Here is a 21,540-nt window from a genome sequence, read left to right as displayed (position 1 = left end):
ATTCGGCCTCCCAGCATCCCGAGCGCCCTTCCGATAGGCCCGCCCCTGAGTCGAAAAACCTCTGCAAAACATCCGCCTGCACAAGGAGGCAGAACAAAAAAAAGGGGTGATGCTGATGAGAGCCAGAGGTGCTCAGCTGCTCCCTCATCTGCACGCTGCAATTTGGGATCAACGTCCTCTTTTCTCTCCAGAGCTAGGGTTCACGGCGTGTCTTCTCGGGCTTGACGACATGCTCCTCGCGGTTCACTTCCTGGACAATTCTAGATTGAGCTGAAGACGCGGCACATGGCCTGGGCTTGTGCCTCCCGGACCTGCAATTCCACCTCCGCGGAGCAGCACCCAGTTCAAGGTCTATTTGCTCCGCTCTCGAAGCACACACGGAGATTTTTTTTTTTTTTCTTTTTGGGTTTTGGGCGTGCTTTGCGCCCTAGGAAATCAACCGATTGGTCCCAAACTCAACAGGCGCAAGACCAGGCTGTTCTCCATAATCGAAGTGAAAGCGGAACAGGCCATATGCGCCTTGAACCTTGTATGTTGGCAAGGCTTGTCTGCTGGTCCCACAAGTCACGACGTCAGCAATGTCTACCCTCCACGGGGATGACCAGAGGAGGAAAGACTGGACAGACGACCTTATGGCTACATGTTAAAAGCCCATCAAGGCTTCAATATAAAATTCTCCATACCCGGTCTTCCGATCGGTTGAATATCAGCTACGGAGTACTATTTCAAAAATTGCCCTATTGTTGGGGCGTCCATGGTGTTCCTTGCTTCTTATCATCTTTTGCGGTCTGTCCAGGATCGTATATGCACAATATGCATACATATGCACGTACGTGCATATGTGATTCTATATTGTCGCCGGAGGCTGCTTTGATGTCTGGGTATCTCCCATCAATATCTGCCACAGCCTCGACCCAAGCATCCAAAAGCTTAGATACTTGGCATTGCAATCCACAATTGTCAAGCCCCTGCTGCCCGGAACCTTCCATATTCTTGATCGTCATGGACACTTCTGGACCTAGCATGCTCGGAAAATGAATACATGACTGGTGTGGAGAACAGAGCACGGAGTGTACCGGCCAGGACCTTTAACTTCATGAGGGAATCCGAAAGTGCTGCCATTCTGGAGATGCTGTTAGTCGGGAACAATTGCTCTGGACCGAGCCATACTGTCATATAAATTTACTGCTCATAGTGAAGTGTAACAACTATATGAGGGAGTTTGTATGGTTCTTCGGAAAAATTGTTTCTTACATTTCGATGTAGGATGCAATGTATAAGCTTGATCCTGCTTACAATACCAGGACTGTTGATTGGGCTGCAAACAGTGGACTATTTATTGATCTCTCGAAATCTCCAGATGAAACTAAGTCTAGCACCTCCATAAAAAGGCCTGAAAATGAATATCTGTTTTTAACTACAATGCGATTATCGACCGAAACCAAACCATCCTCTCTTTTTTGGTTCCGGCTTTTCTTCAGTATCCGCCGTGGTGGATTCGCGAACATCAATGGCCCTCTTGGCCTCCCGAGGATAATCGATGTAGTTCCAAGCAACATCGAAGAAGAGCGGCTTCACGGGGATCGGTTGGATCTTGGGAGGATATGTCACCAGGTTGGATAAATCCGGGCTGGCTGAAGGATAACCTCCTAGTCGTTCAAGAAGGGGTGGTAGCGTAGAATCTTCCGCTCGCGAAGCTTCATCATTAAGCTTCTCAATTTCGACAATTCCACGGTACTGCCAGATGAGATGTTGTAAATGCGTTGACAGCGCATTTGCTTGCTGCCCGGACACCTCCATTCGTGACAGTCCAGCTGCACTGGTGGGGTGTGCGTTGGCAGACTGGCACTTGGCGGCTAGATCTGATGCCCGAGCGAAGAGCGCCAGGGCGTTCTTTGGGTTAGAAAGGAAGGCATGGGATCTGCCGATGGAGAGACACCTTTTTGTGCAGGGTTAATTTCTATATGTCTTATTAGGAGTAACTTGACCAACCTCAATGCTAAGAAGTAATTCCGAGTCGCGCTCAACTCGTCCATAAATTCGGCATCTCCAGCAACTCCTGGAAGTTCTTTAACGGAGTCTAAGCTTTGCAGGATCGCATCATAAAGTACAACCCTTTCACGTAGCCGAGCTAGCTTCTTCCCTGTACTCTCCTCTTTTGGAGCCTTCAAATTTCGCTGAATCTTCGGCCTCTTTGTACTTCTAAATTTCTCAGCCTCAAACTGTAAGCCATCCTCGGGACCACACAGAACTCTATTACGGCCGACACGCCACCCAACCAACGCATAGTTCACGGAGGTTCGGGTGATTTGCAAAGCCTGCATTCTTTGATCTCCCTGGTCGACTCCATCGTTAGAGAGTTCATCAATTGCAGTTTTCGTGGCGTCAACAGCGTCCTGACTAGCAATAATGACGTTGTCATATTTGGCCGCCTTGTCTTTGGGGGACGCATGTTGGCCCTTAGGGCTAGACATCCAGATCGAAAGTTCGGATTCAGCAGCGGCCGCTGCTCCCAAAGCCTGTGATATGGAAGCATCTTCGAGTTTCACAGTTCGCGATCGCCATGTAATCGTCTCCGGAAGTTCTTGGGTGCTCCCATCGGCAGTGACCTTGTTTTCACCCCCCTTTTCGGACAATGCTTCAGGATCAAGGGCTTCTATTTCTGCTCGCACTTTCTCATCCGCGGGAAAATGTTGAATGCTAATGGTGTGTAGTGGTACAGAACGAGGGACTTTGAGTTGATACGCTGCATATCTAATTCCAGGATCAATGGTGCTAGACAGCAGATCACGGAAAACTTCACGATCAGTCTTCTTTTGAATCGCTGTGTATATCACACGGGCTAGCGAGTTTTGGCGCAGGCACTGTTCCCACCGCTGCTTCTCCATCCAAAAGGTTGCTCTGAGAGAAGCAAGGTAGGCTCGAGCCTCTAGCAAATCAACATTCGACGCTCCAGAGGCCGACTGATTTTCAAGCACTTGGACAAGTTGTTCCGCGTATGTCGCCGCCTTGTTTAAACGGGACATTATGTGACGCCTCGTTGAGCCCACAATTCCTTTTGTAGATGGGTCTGCGGAGTGCACCGATCTCATATGCATAGCTGACGCCCATCCTCGTTCTGCAGCGAGGAGAAAAAGAAATACATGCCTGACCAGTGTTAGCTCTTTCAATAACTACCATAATCTCCAGCATGATTTGTAAGGCTTACTCGGAGTTTGAGGCAATTTCTTCTGCGGTCACAAGTGGCTTTGGCGTGTATTTCTTGCCCTTGGGTGTCGTTCTCCCAAGTCGCTTACGCTGGGCGTGCAATCTGCGGGTCACTCGAGCACGATAGGTATTGTAGTCTCCGATTAACAGAGCATCAGCCCTCCGTGAAACGATGTAGTCTGTGATGTCCATGTTGACGGATTAGACCTCTTGCGTCCCGAAAAGAACAAATGAGCACCAGCAGCCTGCCGTCAACACTTCGCACGGTGAGGTCGTTGCCGCAACATCATCATGACATCGCAAAGTGTCGGTGGTGCGGTTCGGGATTATATAAGCAAGCCCGGAGAAAGTCAAATACTTCTCAGTCGCGAAGGGGAACTTCTCGGGGACTGGAATTCAACCTCAAAACGCCACCTTTTTCAGGCGAATGGTGCGTTCATTTGGGCTTGAATAAGTCTTAGAGAGATTCTTCAGTTTTGTTTTAGTTTTTCATAGATTGATCCTTCACCATCTACCGGAAAGTGACTATCAAAACTTCCGCAGTGAGGTACATTCCTACCGAGTAAGTTTTCTTGACCAAAGAGCTTTCGGCCTTTTCCTGCGTTTAACCCGTTGATCTCTGGCACTAATGGAATTTTGCAGATATGCTTCAAATATCTTAGCATTTCCGATCCTCTCTCACTCTCTCTTTTTCCGTTTATATCGCTTGCATTCTGAGGCAATGCTAGAGCGGGCTGCGCGATGCATCGAGACCGCAGGCCAGCACATTTTCCTTTACTCCAAAAGTCCACTTCGGTCCCGACGAATTTTACATTCAAATTTCTGGCACCATGGCGCAGTTGATATAGATATACCTTTTGGGTGTTTTGGTTTTCTCTACCCGCCTTCTTCCCCCGGAGATCCTAATTGCCGCGACCGAGAACAACGAATTTCGTCTAATCGCCCTGCATCCTCCGCACACCTTGAATTTCTTTACCCGCCCCGAACCCAGTCCTTTGCGCGAGCTTACCTACGGACACGGAACCTACATAGGAGCTCGGCTATTCGACGGAGAAAACGGTTTTCTTATCGAGGTTTCGCGTCCTCGACAGACGATCCTGACGGGCATAAAGTTTCGGCCGCGAATGAACTAGGACGGGTATCCGAGGCGTCGACCACGCATTCTAACGGGGATGCCGTATCCGATGGGTTACGCCAGTTATTTTCCAAAGACGGCCCACCGGCCTACGCTAGAGCGTGGGGTCTTTTCCAGGCCGCTGGAAGCCCCCGTGAATTAATTCCTCAAATGCTCGCCTATCTTTCGACTTCTGATAGGCGTATTGATGCTGATCGAACGAAGATGCTTTTCAACGTTATCCCGATTTCGGAAAGGAAGGCAAAGGATTATTTATACGCAGTGAAGACAGCACTAACTTGGAACGTTGACGGTCTTCGGGCTAAAGATATATACAACGAAGCAGTGTCTAGGGCTGAGGGAGATCTGTGTTGGAGCTTTGCGATTACATTTTTAATAAACCGGCAAAATTGGCATGAAGCCATTGAAATTTGGAATAATCGACCCGTTTCGGGAGCCTTGGGGGGAACACAGGCTAAATCTGTCGAGTTGCCTGACTTGTCTCGATTGCCAAACCTGATTTTTTCATTTCTCAAGGCAATACAGATGGGAAAATTAGACACTGACACGTCGGGCCTGGCTGACTTTCTTAAATTCATGGTATATCATGTGGTTTCTAGTCGGAAATTGATCATGGAAATGTCCACGAAATCGACGTTGCTATTGCTCGAGCGCCTTTACTCGCTGCAGTTACTTGAGCCTGGATTCTACTTGAAAGCGATCTCCACCTTGCAGTCGGTGGGTTTACGATCTGCAAGCGCCAGAGCAATAATCCTTTACCGCAACTTGCGATGGCGGCTCCCCAACGAAAAAGTTTCCGAACAACTTCTGACCCGGCTCATAAAAATGCTATCCACGTTTGAGATATCGGAAGGCGTTAAGTATCTACTCGATGAGTATCGGCATTTCCACGAGAAACCGTCACCAGACGCATATCGCCATGCCTTGACGGGGTTTGCAAGGCTGGGTAAGGAAAATGAAGTTGAGGACCTATTTCAGAGTTACGTCAAGGATCATGGCAAGCCATCAGATCTTAAACTACTTTCCCCTCTTCTCTATGTCCATGCAAGTCTTGGTCAGGTTAAGAAGACCCAAACCAAGTTCAATAGGCTAGCAAAGGATTTCAATTTGCCTCCGAATGTGGTGTGTTGGAACATACTTCTTACCGCTTACACGAGGGCCGATGATTTCAGTGGTGCTCTTTCAACCTTCCGGACTATGGTCCAGAATGGTATCAGTCCCGACTCACATACCTTCGGCATCTTGATCGGATTCCTTGCCAATAAAGGTGATGTGGATGCAGTCATTAATCTATTCGGAATTGCAAAGCAGAATAAGGTCCCTATAAATTCTACTCTAGTTGATGGAGTTGTTGGGGCGTTATGCAATAACCGAAGGTATGGTGACGCCGAAAAGGTGGCCAATGAAGCGCTTCAGTTGAACTTGCATGGTTCCCTGACAAGAATGTGGAATGTCCTCCTCTGGAATTACGCCTTTATACCGGACGTCGAGTCGGTTTCAAGAATACAAGCACGGATGCAACAAGAAGGCATTGAATTTGATGGAATGACGTACGCGGCGCTGATGCTAAGTCTTGTCCGTTTGGGCAAACTTGATACAGCCCGCCAAATATTGGGTAAACTTCATCGAAGCCGCCGGGTCCATATTACCGAACTCCATTACGCCATCTTACTCCGTGGCTATTTAAAGGAAGGAAACCGTGACATGATACTAATCCTCTACAAGGAAATGATTGAAAGGTTTAATACGCTTGGCCTCAGCGGGAGCCTCTCGATGCTTAGAGCCTATATAAACCGCGATCTCCAGCGATTCAAGGAGAACGGTGGCATTGACGGAGACGAACCTTTGCAGTTGCCACGTGCAGAACGATTCTTGGATTCGATCATGGAAAATTTCGATGTCTCTATGCTCGCAACTAAACAACCACAACCGGGCGCTGGAAAGCGGGCGGTTAGGGAGGCCTTCCCTTCTGCGTATTATGAATCCCTCATCCTAGCTTATGGTTCAGGGAGCGAAGTCGAAAAGGCCAACAGGGTATTGGACAAGTACAATTCGAAGACGCGAGAGCTTTCTTGGGGACAGCAGTCTTCTCCCCTTCCGATGCTACATGCTCAAATGGCCACATACCTTAGACAAGGAAAACACGACAAAGTCGACATGTGCTGGAAGAAGGCTGTGGAGAGCATAAGTAGCATTGCACAGCCTATGAACCTTGACTCTTTATTAGCTTACTCGCTCCCGTGTGAGTTCAAGAACCCAGACGGTTCACAAGACCAACGTCAGGAAACCCAGTCGAATAACCATACCTCTAGCATCCTTCCATCTTATCGCTTTGCCCTCTCTCGCTGCATTTCTGTTTTGATGCAGTCATTGTCATATCGGAATCTCCACTCTAAAATTTCGGATATCATTGCTGAGGTTGAAAAGATTGGCTTTGTACTGACAACTTTCAACTGGTCTCTTTATATCAAACTCCTATGTTTGTCTCGACGTCCAGCCGATCAATTTCGCGCTTTTACGATATTCGAAGAGAAATTTATATCAAATTTTGTTAGTTGGGGACATATTCGACGAGGATATACGAAAAGGCCAGACGATGCACCTGCCGGGCTTGATTTCCTTGAGCGTCGATTTTCTCCCTTGAAACAATACCAAGTGTTGGGCAAAGCTGGTCGCCAAGCGTGGGCAAGAATCCGACCGGATTCCATGCAACCAACGTATCTAACCATGCTTTATCTCGCATCAGCCTTAATCGATGTCCGCGCTCGATCTGTTGCAGATGGCGAAGGGGAAATGGATTCGCTGCTTTCAAAAGCCCCACAAACCGTTAGTGCAGTTGCAAAGCTCCCGTTCCTTCGTGAGAAATTCCAGGGAATTATCCTCCGTGGCCACCGCAATATGGATGACGAGGCGGTTCCTAAACCTGTTGATACCGCTAATCATGTGGTCTGGACTGGTGGTATTCTCGGCGTGGATGGAGAGCCCCGCCTAGATACGAGCCCAAGGCATCAAGAAGCTGAACAAAGCAGTGCATCCAAGTCTGGACGCCCCCGTAAATCTAAGGCTCTGATGGATCCTGGAGAAGATACTTCTGAGCCTAGTGCTGATTTGTTAGAGAGTATATTCGCCGAGGACGCGAAATGGAGGGGAGCTCGTTTTGGAACAGAAGCACATTTCGAACCAGAACCGTCGCAGCAGACATTGGACGCTCAGGACGAGCTAGATTTGGAAATGGAAAGCCGCCTTGAAAAACAACTTGCCGACGATTGATGTTTCCACGTCACACGTGATCTGAATTTAAAAAAAACACCCGTGGCCAGTCGCACTTCGGGTAGCGCTATAAACCACACACAAACATACATATATATACCTTACCTGAAAGTCTCAGCTCTATCAGGTATACCTGTATCATATTTATTGTTAAGACATTGACTGTATTTTGAAGATGTGCATATTACGGCGTATGTCATATGAATACTTTCTTTTTTTTTTCCCTTTGTTTTTGAAAAATGCATGGGGTTTCAAAAGGAGATATCATCTTCGTCCTGCACTTTAAAATTGTCGGTTTTTGAGCGGATCGATATATAGAATTTTTGGCTCTTTACTTACCATGAAGGAGTATACCACCGTCATAGGATTCGAAGAACTCCTTATAATATGCCACTGGAGCTTTCGAGTTTGAGCTTTAAACTGCCAGATGAATGGCCAGGGAGCCTCTTCCCAAAAAGTGCTACTGTTCAAAGTCCACACGCCCGAGGCAAGGGGGTCAGCGCAGGAACGATGGGGCAGGAGAGCGATGGTGATTGGCTGGCTGGGAAACGCGACCCCCATTAATGACTTGATTAGTTTAACGCGTCGGACGCGTTTCTGAAGTGGAAACTTTAACGGAACTTCAATCCGCACGTAGAGAGAGCTCTTTGCAGTCACGAACAAGCAGCCCAAGTGCCCATTTCCCCCATCTTTACTCATGATTTTATACCATATTTAAGCTTGTAATTCATTCTTTACACCTACTGTTCTGAATTTTCGCCCGTGATAGGCTACAACACCAGAAATGGAGAATTACAGTCTCCGCGATGAGGCGGTTCGAGATCGCGTTCGAGCTGCCACAGAATTTCTTGATCCAAGTGAGTGTGTTAATTCCTATGGAGTCAAGCCATATACTAATCTGTCTATGTAGGCGATCAGAGAGCTCGAAGGTTGGCAAATTTTCCTCGCTCTTAGCGGAACTTGAACACGTCTCTCACCACTTGTCTCAGTTATCGTGCCGATATAGTGTTGATGCTGAATCGTGGACTACGGCGCCTCACAGTAAGGAATATATATTGCTTTTAAATGAAGTGAAACAGGCTGACATTGAACCGCTTTCATAGGTCAGCTTAGATGAAATTCGAGCGCATAGTCGAGAACTTGCCAACGGGTAAGTAAGGACTGAATAGCCAGCATGAATGATTTACTTACGACCAACAGCCTTGTTACTCAGCCGTTTGAATATTCTCAAGCCTTTGATCAGGCCTTAAGAGATGTTATCCAGACTTTGGGCACAGATTCCACGAGGCTAACGAAAGAGCAAATCGAAGACACGGTGCATTCCAGGTGCAAGTTGTGGATCAACGTCAGGTGGCTAATTCTGAAGTAGGCATGGTATTGCGCTTACGTTGGCGCATTTGGCGAGTATGCCTGCAACCCTCGAACTCTGAGCTCGTCGCATTTGAACCGCATGGTCGCGCTCGAGGGAATTGTGACAAAGTGCTCATTGGTCAGACCAAAGGTGGTCCGAAGTGTTCACTACAATCCGAAAAAGGAAAATTTCCTAGTTAGGGAGTATCGAGATCAGACTATGACTGCGACTGGGGCTACAAGTTTGAATGTCTATCCACAAGAAGACGACCAAGGAAACCCGGTAGGTTTGCAGATCTCAAAATTCTATGTTATGTAGACCTAATGCGCCGCAGTTGATTACGGAATACGGCTATTGCAAATATCGCGACCATCAAATGATTTCTATTCAAGAAATGCCGGAAAGAGCTCCAGCTGGTCAGCTTCCTCGAGGCGTCGATGTGATACTCGATGACGATCTAGTGGACAAAGTGAAACCCGGTGACAGAATTCAACTTGTTGGAATATATCGGTCTCTAGGAAACCGCAACGCAAGTTCTGGTAGTTCAACGTTCCGCACCGTGATTCTTGCAAATAACATAATACATCTCGCGTCAAAGTCCGGCGGTGGAATTGCACAAGCGACAATCACCGATACAGATATCCGAAACATAAATAAGATGTCAAAAAAGAAGAAGGTTTTTGACTTACTTTCTCAGTCTCTTGCTCCCAGTATATACGGGCATGACTACATCAAGAAGGCAATCTTGTTGATGTTACTTGGAGGAATGGAGAAGAACCTTGATAACGGAACCCATTTGCGTGGAGACATTAACATCCTAATGGTCGGAGACCCTTCCACTGCTAAATCCCAACTTCTCCGCTTTGTTCTTAACACGGCACCTTTGGCCATTGCAACGACTGGTAGAGGTTCTTCCGGTGTTGGTCTTACAGCGGCAGTCACAACCGATAAGGAAACCGGTGAGCGAAGGCTTGAGGCTGGTGCCATGGTTCTCGGAGATAGAGGGGTTGTGTGCATCGATGAATTCGACAAGATGAGTGATGTGGATCGAGTCGCCATACATGAAGTCATGGAACAGCAGACGGTCACCATAGCCAAGGCTGGCATCCATACGACGCTAAATGCAAGATGCAGTGTTATTGCTGCTGCAAATCCTATATATGGTCAATATGACACACATAAGGACCCGCACAAGAATATTGCGTTGCCAGATTCACTTTTATCTCGTTTCGACTTACTTTTCGTGGTTACGGACGATATCGAGGATACAAGGGATCGACTAGTATCTGAGCACGTCCTACGGATGCATCAATATCGTCAGCCCGGTACCGAAGAAGGTGCTCCAGTGCGTGAACAAGTTAACAATACTCTAGGAGTCGGACTTGAAGCCAACGAGAACGCGAATGTGCCTACAGAAGTTTATGAGAAGTACAATGCCATGTTACATGCAGGCATAACGGTAACCTCGGGTCGAGGGGCAGGTAGGAAAGTGGAGGTAGTCAGCCTACCTTTCGTGAAGAAGTATATCCAATATGCCAAATCGCGAATAAAGCCAGTCTTAACCAAAGGCGCTGCCGATCACATTGTCACCACATACTCTGCGCTTCGAAATGATGAGTTAACTGGAAACCAGCGAAAGACGTCCCCAATGACGGCGCGTACTTTGGAAACACTGATCCGTCTTTCCACAGCCCATGCAAAAGCTCGTCTTTCCAACAGAGTTGAAGAGAAAGATGCTAAAATTGCGGAATCTATTCTTAGGTTTGCTTTGTTCAAGGAAGTTGTGGAAGATGAGAGGCGCAAGCGACGGAAAACGACAAATGTTCTGGACTCGGACTCGGACTCAAGCGACTCCGATGATGATGCCGATAATACTCAGCGAACAACACGAGGATCAACTGCTACTGCTCCGCGCTCAAGTAGACGTCGTGGCCAGCAGGGCAGATCTAGAAATACTCCGGATGGTGATGATGAAGACGAATACGCGGCCAGCCTTAGCAGCCGCCCGGTTGGCGGCTCTTCCCGACAGACTCGGAGCCAGGCGACCTCTCAACTGGATTCGCAGATGTCAATGGCATCCTCTCAGCCTGCATCCCAATTGCTTCAGACACAGACGGACAGCACAGAAGCTCAAGAAGAGGTTATTGGAAAAGCTCTAGCGGCCGCGTCTTCATTACCTCCTTTACCTACAGAACGGCTGAATGCATTCCGTTCCGCGTTAGGTCCGCTGATGAGGTCGGATCTTTTCCAGGGCGATTCAGCGAACGTGCAACGTGTAGTGGAAGCCGTGAACTCTTCGATACGTGCCTCCTCGAGCTCACGGACGAGTGTGTTTGAGCTGGCAGAGGCTTTGCAAGCCTTGAATGTGATGAATGACAGAAACGAGGTTATGTGAGTATTAATTCGAAAGCTTTTGTCCGACCAGAAAGTAGGCTAACACAAGCTTGAAACAGGTACCTTGGAGAGGAGACGGTCTATCGCATCTAGATTCTTGACTGATTACACACCTGTCCATGCTTTACGGGTTTAAGGTTATGATTATATGCTTGGTATCATGGTTCCATTTTGTGTTATGCCGTGTATTGTTTCTTAGTCCATGTAGGCTGGCGCAAGGAGTATTTTGGGTTAGGCAGGTGAAGTGGGCATGCTACGAAAGATAATGGTTCCTCCAGAAATTTCGAAAAAGTACAACGACTCAATGAAGGATATCACAAGAATTCTACGACCGTATTGCTTTCAAATCTTTTAGCAGGTATGGTATGGATACAGCGATGCTTGCTAAAAACCAAGACGAACTTCGGTATGAGTTATGATATGGACAAGATGTGCTGTCAAATTCTATTTTTCGCAGTGTCTTCATTGCCCTCTTGCAACTCAATTTGTGTTAATGGCGATAGGGACCGGCTGCCGTTCCCAGCTCCAGATGAGGACGACTTGGTTTTCCGAGGTCGTTCGTTTGAAGAGGTAGCTGCGCTGCTGCTGCTTCGGCGGCGACGAGTCCGTTCCCGATCAGAGTTTGCAAGCTTGTCATCAGCATCCGATAGTGGATTAGGCGTGGTGCTGCGAGAAGATGTTCTCGAATGTGGTTCGGTGGGGCGACGAGGCTTCAAGTCTCCCAGGGAATGCCGTGAGTGCACGTGGCGATGATGGCTGTGGTGGCTAGGGTGAAGATGACGATGCGGTCTTTCCAGATCATGGGCAGACTTTGGGAGACTGCGTCTTCGCTTCAATCCTTGCCATCCGGTCCACCAGAACCAGCCGCCTTCTTGTTTGGCGAGTTGGCGCTCACGCTGCTTGAGCTTCTGGCGGAGGCGGGCGCGACGTTCGTTTTCGCGCTCCCAGTATTCGGTGCGGTATTCATCCCAGTTTTCGCGGAAGGCAGGGGAAAATGATTTCGGGAGTAAGAGTAGTTTGACGTAGTCACCACCTGGGGAGAGGTCTTCCTCAATTCCTGTATCGCTATCGTCCTCATAAGAGGAACGGCCCGTCACTGCAGGACGTCTGTGCCGTTCATGGCTTCCGGTATGACGGCGCTCAACATAGTGAAATGATGGGCCTGATGAGAAGAGGTCTGCGAATGGGAATAGGAACGATAGATAAGAGAGCATCTCCTTCCACCATGGGCCGCGAATCAATACAATTTTTGCATTGAAGCCTCGCAGCCCTCGGTTGGCGACCGCCAGCCACCGGCGCGGCCATCGGACACCTCTCTCCCACTGTCCCGTTCCCCAGACGAGAATGCCCGTCACAACACCGCCCATCAGGGCAATTTTCTCACCCATCTCCACGATCCAGTACACCGAACCGCCCACGCCTCCATCTTCTCTTGGGCGTAAGAAGAGCGCGTATGAAAAGTAAGCGATCCACAGGGCGAGCAGCAGCAAGAAAAACGTGTTCTGCCTTCTTCGTGCACGAAGCGCCAGGTATTGCGAGCGTAGAGAGCTCTCGAGGATGAGGAGGTTTAGGTAGATCTGAGGCGGGGAGGAAGGGAGGGTAGAGAGCGGGTCGGGAGCTGCAGACGCCGTCGCCGGCCGTGAATCGGAAGTGTCGGGAGAGGAGGCGAGGATCTGAGGCGAGGGAGTGCTGAAGAGAGTCTCAGGGACGTGTGCGTCAGGGGAGGGAGTGCCCTTGACGATCTGGTCAAGGCGAGACATTGGGGTTGAGAGGAGGGTATTGATTCATTCTAGTGGCCCAGCTGAAAACGAGAGACGATGGTCTTCATAGAGGCATGGCTTGTTTAGCGGGATTAATTGGTTAACGTATGGAGAGAACGGTCCCATTCAGATCAGTGTTTATTTGGTCTCGAGCTCAACACACCGTGCGGAAGACTTGTTGAGGAGGGCCAGCGAGCTCCGATTCTGGTTCCGGCTGCACCACATCATTATTATCTCGTTGACGCTCGAACCACGGCATTTATCTACGGCGTGCAAGCCCTGCAATCTTTACCGGAGTCCTCCGTAGTAAATCATTAAATAATTGCCTTTCTAGCAGCGACTCGCCTCCCGGTTCCTAACGACGCTTAGCCGCCCTTCGGCGCAACCGAACTGTCCGCCATCGCCACACTGACACGTTGGACGCAACAGAAAAGGGCTGCCTGCCACCATAGCCCGTGTTATCTCCAAACGACGCTTAACTCCGGCTGGGGCTGAAACGGGCCAAAGGTCGGGCAAAAGCAAACTAACTTGGCCTCCAACTATAGATTGCTGGCTTTCTCCGCTTTGTGCTGCGACTCGTATGAAATCCATCAGAGCGTCAACCTCGAGTGACAGGCGTCCGCTGTCACTCCGTCGACCATATTCAACGTGTATCCGGGACGAGTTTCAGCCATACCACTGCTGCAGGTCTCTCGATCCAGGCCGCTTTTCGATCTCGCTTCCGGCTTCCCTCTAGCTACGCCGCCGTGGTTGAATGCGAGTTGCAGCCCGCGGTTTCACGTCCACTTTGAATCCTCCATTGCGGAGTCCCACCCCTCACCTACGACCACTTCACAGTACCATCCCGTCATGGCTTCGGCCACGGCAGAGCAGCCGTCGGGGGACACGCAAACCCGTCAGCCGCAGGCTCCATTGGCTTCTACGAGGCCAGAGGCACGGCCTCCCGCTCCCCTCTCGCGGCTTTTTCCGCTGGGCTACAAAGACGGGTTTAGTCAATGGGTATGAACGCCAACCAACGCATTGCATCGTTTTTGACAAATTGGTTTCCCACGTCATGGCTCCAGGGCTGACAGCTGTGTTGTATAATATATATACAGTGGGCGAGTATTCCCGCCGCCGCTGCGGAACACAAAGTGCTGTCCTTCATCCCGTACCTTCAGCGAGCGCCGACACATACGCAGACCGGCACAGAGCCTGCAACGCCCAATGAACAGACTGACACGTTAACCACTGCGGACCATACTCGGCCAGGTCAGGTTTCAGAGAACTCGGTGAATGATCCCTACGGTCCACGAAGATGGAGGTCTACTATGGTGGAGCTCAGCGGCAAGAATCGCGAGTTGAACGAGTTCTCAGTTGAACGACTTGGGGAGAAAGTAGAAAACAATCTTGTGGTTCTCCATGGATATGGGGCAGGCTTGGGCTTCTTCTACAAGAATTTTGAAGCTTTGAGTCGAGCGAAAGGCTGGCAGCTGTATGCCCTGGATTTGCTGGGAATGGGTCGCAGCACCCGTCCACCTTTCAGGATTGCAGCGAAAGAGCGAGAGAAGGCCATCACAGAAGCAGAGGACTGGTTCGTGGATGCACTGGAAGAATGGCGTGTCAAGCGAAGAATAGAACGGTTCACACTACTTGGACACAGCTTAGGAGGCTACCTGGCCGTTGCCTATGCACTCAAATACCCTGGTCGTCTCAATAAACTTATTCTTGCATCCCCTGTGGGCATCCCTGAGGACCCATATGCCGTAAATGCAGATGTGCCGGAGCCGACCTCGTCGACGCTCGCAAACGAATTTACCCAGGATCAAGCTGGTGGAGTTCAGGTCAGCGATAACAACAATTTCTTGAATGCCAGAGACAAGAGAGCCGCCGCGAGTGTGGGCAACAACGACATATCCAAGCCCCCAGCCAAGACCATACCAAAATGGCTCGTGTATCTCTGGGATGCCAATGTCTCCCCATTCAGTCTGGTCAGATGGTCTGGTCCGCTTGGTCCTCGTCTTGTTTCCGGCTGGACGTCTCGACGATTTTCTCACCTACCTCAGGACGAAGCTCGCGCGCTGCACGACTATGCATATTCGCTCTTTAGACTCCGTGGTAGCGGTGAATATGCGCTGTCGTATATCCTGGCCCCAGGTGCATATGCCCGCAGCCCAGTAATTCGACGTATCCATGGCGTCGGACGTCAGTTCCTCCCACCCCAAGTTAACCCTCCATCGCCAAAGCCAGATTCTGCGAGTGAATCTACCTCCCTTTCTTGTTCCGATCTGCCACCACCTTCTTCCGCGCCATCAGCCCCGTCAGCCTCGGATTCCTCTGGTTCTTTCTTCTCTGTACAAACTGCGCCACGCCGAGAACCCGGAATCCCTATTGTCTTCATGTACGGTGAACATGACTGGATGGATGCTCAAGGTGGCCATGCAGCCAAGGAGAAAATCGACCAAGAAAAGCAACGGATTTTGAAAGATGCATCCGTCGAAGAGCAGAAAGCAGATAAAGGATCGGCGAAAGTGGTTGTTATCAAGAAGGCGGGACATCATCTGTACTTGGACGGATGGGAGGAGTTTAATGAGGTGATGTTGGACGAGATGAAGGACGTGAGTGAGAACCATTCGGCGTCTCCATTTGCTTCACAATGAACGAATCAGGCCGGAATGCTCCATGTAGATAGATTTCTGTCATCAAGTGGCAAGCCCACGTGCGGCTGCGGTATGTGTTATATACCCCGTAATCTCAGAGAAAGATCTGGATTGGCCCCTAGGAGCTAGCTGCGGTAATGGGGTAACCTTAACCTCGTGCTTCGACGGACATAGCGTAGCAGGGAAATGGCTTCTAGTAAAGCGTCCGTACTATGCCGAATAGTGACCACAATCCAATATTTACAACCTTCATACCTACTTCTCGTTTGACTTGGATCTCAGACCTACCCAACTTCTTGCGAAACTACCAAGCGAAGATTGAAGGGCTTGTATCTGCAAGGCTCCCGCCTCCTCGACATGACCCAAATAGACCCGAACTCACCTTGAAATTACGAAGAATTGCAGTTACTACCTGCCATGGACGGCACTGAACTCGAAGGGAATCATCTCAAGCTTTGCCGCTACAGAGGGCCCCATGTTCACAAAACAGGACATAGATGACTAGACATTCACTATAGAGCAAGAATCTCCTAAGCCAGCGCATGTGTATGTTGCAACGCAGGTCAAGAATCCTAATACGACATATATGGAGAGGACACAATGGTGCCTTGCGACTGTACCATTTATTGCGTATCCCAACGATGAAAGCTTGGAGAAGGTGGCGGTCAACGCGGCGGGGACGCAGGTACACTTCCCCAAGCGCGACCTTTCTAAATTACTGAGGCAAGTCAAGTCATAAAGCATTTGATTCTGAGAGCGATCGCTCTTGCAATGATGCCGGTTGAAAAGGACAAGATCCTAACCATATAATACAACCGCAGAAAGAATTTTGTTTTAGCGAGATCCATGAGCAAATCATGCTAGAAAGTGCTGTTTCTTTTCTTTCCTAGCCCCTATTTTGACGGAAGCTATATATATAATCTAGTGCTACATCCAGCTCACATTTTGTGAAGGGAAAACACTTTTCTTGGTCATCCTTTCTTCGAAAAAGCCATCATAACTTTCAAAGCATTCTGGCAATTTACTGGAAAACAATAGAGGTTAATATCTCCAGACAACCCTAAAGAGATGGAGAAGATCAAGAGAGATACGTTGACTTTACAATCCAAACAAAGGGATCAGTAAACTTACGAGAACCACAATAAAGGCTTTTTTTTTTTTTTTTTTTTTTTTTTTTTTTTTTTTTTGAAAGCCAATGCCCTACCTCATCAGGAAACCATACGCGAATCCATTAATATTGCGTGACTTCCGAAGACCCAGGATCCTTTCCGCCATTGGAGCTCCTCCTAGGATGTGGTGGTATATCAAAATGCAGGCGTGGCCCGGTAGGGAGGACACCATTGACGTCCCCATCATACTGCCCCACAAAGAAGTTTGACTTGGGCTCGGCCGATATCTCGGTTTTGGGGCCCTGATGTCGTCCCACAGAAGCAAGAAATTCAGAACATCGGTCCTCATAGCCTGCAGTATTGTTGTTGTCGTCGTCTTCATGCTCATCGTTAACATCTTCCCAGTCTCCTCTATCCTCGCGCTGGGCGGAAACTAGAATGCCATGGCGCATTGCGACGGATTTATGAGCTTTTGGAGAGATTTGGGCTGACTGGGGAGCGTACGGGAATCCGGGAAGGGATCGCTTCCGTCCATCCGCAAAAGTGGCCGTTTCAGATGAGGCGGAAGGTCGACGGGAATGGCGTCCAGATCGTGGTGTAATTGTGCCCGGATTCGAGGAGGGCCATGGGTGGTGGACATCCAACCTCTGGAACTGGTTGGGTATCGCAGGAGGGGGCCCCGTTGGAATCGGTTGATTTGGAAGCAGGGCTGTTAGAAATTTACCTACAAACCCTGAATCACTGTAAAAAATCGAATCAAATATATATCCAAGCAGAACATATGCGCAGACATAGACGCAGGCGCAGGCAAATATCGTAGTGGTGAGGATAATGATGGGGATTGCGGCCAGGAAAACGAATGGAAAGAAGAGATACGACAGCCTGATGCTAGGCATGGAAGAGTGCCTTGTCCAAACCTCCTAGAGCTTCCTCATCGATGAGTGCTGGTCTGAAATGGGGATGACTTCAACCACAGTGCTTGTCTTGGGGTGGTTGGCTGTATTTGTGTCGTGGTGCTTCCCCGCGTCGCCGGGATTAACTCCGTGGCCACCTCATCCTAGTTGGTCCGAACAACCCCGCGTAACGTCACCGCAAGAGTTTAGGCACGCGCACTGGCCGAGCGACGCAGCATTGCATTGTTTCTCTTATCTTCGTGCAATGGGACCGTTTAAGATAGAGATTGCTAAAAATTGATTGACGACAATGGACATAGACAGCGTTGATAGAACCTCCCCCATTCCCTGGGAGCTGGGCGTATTCGACGCCCACTGCCATCCCACGGATACAATGTCTTCAATCGACGATATTCCTTCAATGAAAGCCAGGACACTCGCCATAATGGCAACCAGAGCACAAGATCAGCATCTGATTGCCGAAGTCGCCTCTAGATTCGCTAACCTAGACACCTCATTAGAAGAAACATGCCCCGAAAGAAAAGTCATTCCCTGCTTCGGCTGGCACCCGTGGTTCTCCCACCAAATCTTCGACGACTCGAATAAGACGGATGTAGATAAACATGAACACTACAAATCCGTTTTAACCCCATCAATCCAAGATAACCACCTGCTTGACGACCTTCCCACCCCTCGTGCACTCTCAACTTTCATCCAAGAGACCAAACAGCACCTGCTCACATATCCCTACGCACTGGTTGGCGAAATTGGCCTCGACCGCTCATTCCGCCTTCCAAACGCCTGGTTCCCACACGAGGTTGAGAATCGAGACTCCTCACGCACCCCCGGCTCGCGAGAGGGAAGAACCTTGTCACCGTATCGCGTGCAGCTAGCCCACCAAAAAGCCATCCTGAAAGCCCAGCTACAACTAGCCGGCGAGCTACAACGGCCAGTCTCCATCCATAGCGTCCAGGCACATGGTGCAGTCGTGGAAGTCATCCGCGAACTCTTCAGGGGTTACGAGAAGCCAGCTCTGTCTAAACGACAGCGGAAAAGGCGAGGTAGCGCGGCTGGGGCTCATGGCGAAGAGAGTGAAGAAGAGCTTGACAAGAGCCGGGGTCGGGAACCCCAAACGGCTCGCCCGTTCCCCCCGAGGATATGTATGCATTCGTATTCTGGTCCAGTGGAGCCATTGAAGCAGTTCCTGCATCCGTCAAATCCTGCGGATTTTTACTTTTCATTTTCGAGTGCTATTAATTTCTCGAATGGGCCGGTGTCCAAGGCCGTGGAGGTGATCAAGGAAATTCCTGATGATAGGATTTTGGTGGAAAGTGATTTGCACTGTGCGGGAAAGGAAATGGATGATATGTTAGAGGTGATTGTGAGAAAGGTATGCGAGATTCGCAACTGGGAGCTAGAGGAGGGAGTGAAGAGATTAGGTGATAATTGGAAAAGGTTTGTCCATGGTTTAGGAGAGTAATTGGATACTATTTATTCTGGTCATAGAGCAGATGATGAATCGTGAATGGAATGGCTACAAGTTCTAGGAGAGTTTGGGAGCCTGGTGTTTAGGATAAACAAATTTCTATTTTGCTAGTAGACATGGCTAGTCGCCGTCTATCCTAGTCGTTGGTTCTTTTTTTGTTTTTTCAAAACATTGCTATCTAGTTAGTTGGGGACGGCGGTCGCATCGGAAGATCCAGTGTATTTTCCTTCCTTTCCATTCAACTGAGCTTCCAGAACGGCGCCCTTGCCATTCAAAACACTTTTGATTGCCTCGGGCAAAGCCTTCGCGAGTTCTTCAACTGTCCCGGCACGTCCGGCCCAGAGCTCACCCCCGGCAGCCGCCTTGGCAATACCTGCATAGTCAGGGGTTGGTGCAAAGGAAATGTTCAATTCTTCATTGGTCACACGAGCACCTCCTTCGTTGGGATGGACGAGCAGCAAACTATGACGAGGCGCGTTCCAGCCCTTGTTATTCAAAACGATGGTCAAAATGGGGATGTTGTATCGACGCGCAATCCAGTAGACAGAACTGGGAACGGTGAATAGATACGCGCCATCTCCAGCAATGTGGCAGACGAATTTACCCTTTCCAGGGCCACCATGCTGGTCATCGGATGCGAGTTTGACGCCGAGTGCACCGCCACCGGACCAACCGAGACCACCGCCTCCGCAGTTGATCCAGGACTTGGGAAGAGACGCTTGGATGTGATCGTTCGCCATTGCGGCAAGGGTAACGGCTTCCATGGCCCAGATGGTATCTGGAGGACACGCCTTACGAAGCTCTGAGAAAAGGAAGGCCGGGTTGAGTGGCGAGTTGATTCCTTGAGGTTTAGCGGCTTGTTCAGCGAGTAGTTCGATGCGCTCCTTGTGTGAGGCTTCGATCGCGACGCGACGAAGTGTATACTCTTCAGCAGACAACAATTCAGTCAACTTCTTACTGCTAGAGATGTATTCATTCAACTGCTTGAAGGCCGTGGTTGCGTCTGCGCGATACGTTTCCGATGCCTTAAGGTAGAACAACGGCATCTGTTGCTTGAGCGGATCGACATCGACGTGGAAAATCTTGGCAGATGGTGTTGGCTTGACTTGAGTTGGGATCCAGGGAACATCACAGTCGACAACCAGGATGACATCCGCGGTCTGAATTGCATCATGGACGCCATGGCGCAGTCCGAGTGCACTTGGGTGATTGGCAGGGAAGCACATATCGCTACCCCCGGTCTCGAGAACGCGAACACCCTTGATGTTGTCTGCAAGCTGGACAAGCTGTGTGACGGCCTGCTCATAGCGACCAGTGTATCCAACGATGATAAGCGGCTCTTTGGCAGAAGCTAACTCTGTAGCGATAGTTGCGACAGCTTCCTGGGGGAGAGCAGCAGCGCGAACTGCACCCCACTGTTTCTGTTCGATCTTGTAAGGCTCAATCTCCTCTTCTAGAACCTCTCTTGCGGCAACTAGGTAGGAAGGGCCGGTCGGATCGCTGGTGGCGAACTGAAGAGCACGATTGACAACCTGCTTGATGTTTTTTCCAGTTTTGATCTCGGCGGAGTAGCGACAATACTGGGAAACTATCTGCTTTTGATCGGGAACATCTTGGATCCAGTGGATATACTCGGTGCGAGATCCGCGCATTTCTCCTTCCATGGTGAAGGGGGAGAGCCCCGCGATGATGAGCACGGGGGCGCGACCGCACGAAGCATTGTGCACGGCAGCAGCCAGAGCTTGGGTACCGACGTCGGTGTGAATGAGGACGCACTGCGGCTTGTTGGAAAGACGAGCATATCCGTCGGCCATGGAGAGCGCGACCATCTGAGTGTGGGGAAATGGTGGGGGTCAGCCAGGCACGTGATGCGGGGAAGGGCGGAAGCAGCACCGGGCAGGACGTGTTTGACGGCGGTTGGATTGTCGCGCAGAAGCGACGTAGGACAAGGGACAGCTGCGTAGGACGTACCTCGTTGGGACAGGTGATGATCTTGGGGACCTGGCCATTCTTCTCATGCTGAGCCTTGATGAAAGCCTCGAGAATTGCTGGGTGGTCAGAGCCCAAATTTGCAAAAATGTATCGAATACCAGCCTGGTTGTGAACATGTTAACAGAACACACTCTTGAGAGAAGGGGGATGGGCACAAACATCCCAAAGAGCCTCTAGAAGGGCGTCTGACGCAGTGTAGCCCCTAGAGAAACATTGCATTAGCCGCAAGCCGCATGGAAGTCAGGGATCAAGGATCTCCACTCGCATGTTGGCACACTTTTGAGGGTTGAAGTAATTATTCGAG

General features: G+C 49.7%; 8 protein-coding genes across 8 annotated transcripts; 4 read left to right on the top strand and 4 right to left on the bottom strand.

The window, feature by feature from the left end:
• Positions 1-1,307: 1,307 nt before the first annotated feature.
• On the bottom strand, positions 1,308-3,479 carry D8B26_000482 (uncharacterized protein). The gene is made up of 3 exons (XM_003071297.2): positions 3,209-3,479; positions 1,993-3,147; positions 1,308-1,939 (listed from the first exon to the last, which is right to left on the bottom strand). The coding sequence occupies exons 1-3, from the start codon at positions 3,397-3,399 to the stop codon at positions 1,429-1,431; spliced, it is 1,857 nt and encodes a 618-aa protein (XP_003071343.2). The 5' UTR covers positions 3,400-3,479; the 3' UTR covers positions 1,308-1,428.
• A 449-nt stretch (positions 3,480-3,928) lies between these two features.
• D8B26_000481 (uncharacterized protein) lies at positions 3,929-7,612 on the top strand (the record flags this gene model as incomplete). The annotated part of the gene is made up of 1 exon (XM_003071296.2): positions 3,929-7,612. One exon carries the CDS (start codon positions 3,929-3,931, stop codon positions 7,610-7,612), a length of 3,684 nt encoding a protein of 1,227 aa, XP_003071342.2.
• Positions 7,613-8,396: 784 nt separating this feature from the next.
• Positions 8,397-11,450, top strand: MCM3 (MCM DNA helicase complex subunit; the record flags this gene model as incomplete). Its single annotated transcript, XM_003071295.2, has 8 exons — positions 8,397-8,469; positions 8,523-8,541; positions 8,602-8,653; positions 8,716-8,762; positions 8,813-8,927; positions 8,982-9,245; positions 9,298-11,354; positions 11,417-11,450. The coding sequence occupies 8 exons, from the start codon at positions 8,397-8,399 to the stop codon at positions 11,448-11,450; spliced, it is 2,661 nt and encodes an 886-aa protein (XP_003071341.2).
• A 344-nt stretch (positions 11,451-11,794) lies between these two features.
• On the bottom strand, positions 11,795-13,117 carry D8B26_000479 (uncharacterized protein; the record flags this gene model as incomplete). Its single annotated transcript, XM_003071294.2, has 1 exon — positions 11,795-13,117. The coding sequence occupies one exon, from the start codon at positions 13,115-13,117 to the stop codon at positions 11,795-11,797; it is 1,323 nt and encodes a 440-aa protein (XP_003071340.1).
• Positions 13,118-13,565: 448 nt separating this feature from the next.
• On the top strand, positions 13,566-16,004 carry D8B26_000478 (uncharacterized protein). The gene is made up of 2 exons (XM_003071293.2): positions 13,566-14,116; positions 14,215-16,004. The coding sequence occupies exons 1-2, from the start codon at positions 13,967-13,969 to the stop codon at positions 15,754-15,756; spliced, it is 1,692 nt and encodes a 563-aa protein (XP_003071339.1). The 5' UTR covers positions 13,566-13,966; the 3' UTR covers positions 15,757-16,004.
• Positions 16,005-16,572: 568 nt separating this feature from the next.
• On the bottom strand, positions 16,573-17,854 carry D8B26_000477 (uncharacterized protein). Its single transcript, XM_066123242.1, has 2 exons — positions 16,888-17,854; positions 16,573-16,780 (listed from the first exon to the last, which is right to left on the bottom strand). Exon 1 carries the CDS (start codon positions 17,759-17,761, stop codon positions 16,988-16,990), a length of 774 nt encoding a protein of 257 aa, XP_065979316.1. The 5' UTR covers positions 17,762-17,854; the 3' UTR covers positions 16,573-16,780; positions 16,888-16,987.
• A 214-nt stretch (positions 17,855-18,068) lies between these two features.
• D8B26_000476 (uncharacterized protein) lies at positions 18,069-19,318 on the top strand (the record flags this gene model as incomplete). The annotated part of the gene is made up of 1 exon (XM_003071291.2): positions 18,069-19,318. The coding sequence occupies one exon, from the start codon at positions 18,069-18,071 to the stop codon at positions 19,236-19,238; it is 1,170 nt and encodes a 389-aa protein (XP_003071337.2). The 3' UTR covers positions 19,239-19,318.
• Positions 19,319-19,426: 108 nt separating this feature from the next.
• On the bottom strand, positions 19,427-21,455 carry D8B26_000475 (uncharacterized protein; the record flags this gene model as incomplete). Its single annotated transcript, XM_003071290.2, has 3 exons — positions 19,427-21,073; positions 21,216-21,338; positions 21,396-21,455. The coding sequence occupies 3 exons, from the start codon at positions 21,453-21,455 to the stop codon at positions 19,427-19,429; spliced, it is 1,830 nt and encodes a 609-aa protein (XP_003071336.2).
• Positions 21,456-21,540: the final 85 nt, after the last annotated feature.

The sequence above is a fragment of the Coccidioides posadasii genome, chromosome 1 (genome assembly GCF_018416015.2).
Source record: "Coccidioides posadasii str. Silveira chromosome 1, complete sequence".
Classification (NCBI taxonomy): domain Eukaryota; kingdom Fungi; phylum Ascomycota; class Eurotiomycetes; order Onygenales; family Onygenaceae; genus Coccidioides; species Coccidioides posadasii.
This window is presented reverse-complemented; position numbering and strand designations above follow the sequence as displayed.

What these genes read in the sequence shown, in the direction of transcription:
- D8B26_000482 (XM_003071297.2), bottom strand. Translation starts at nt 3,399, where the DNA reads ATGGACATCACAGACTACATCGTTTCACGGAGGGCTGATGCTCTGTTA. An exon ending in GAAATTGCCTCAAACTCCGA is followed by an intron (nt 3,148 to 3,208) that starts GTAAGCCTTACA and finishes AACACTGGTCAG; the next exon opens with GCATGTATTTCTTTTTCTCC. An exon ending in AATTACTTCTTAGCATTGAG is followed by an intron (nt 1,940 to 1,992) that starts GTTGGTCAAGTT and finishes CTGCACAAAAAG; the next exon opens with GTGTCTCTCCATCGGCAGAT.
- D8B26_000478 (XM_003071293.2), top strand. Translation starts at nt 13,967, where the DNA reads ATGGCTTCGGCCACGGCAGAGCAGCCGTCGGGGGACACGCAAACCCGT. An exon ending in AAGACGGGTTTAGTCAATGG is followed by an intron (nt 14,117 to 14,214) that starts GTATGAACGCCA and finishes ATATATATACAG; the next exon opens with TGGGCGAGTATTCCCGCCGC.
- D8B26_000477 (XM_066123242.1), bottom strand. Translation starts at nt 17,761, where the DNA reads ATGCCTAGCATCAGGCTGTCGTATCTCTTCTTTCCATTCGTTTTCCTG.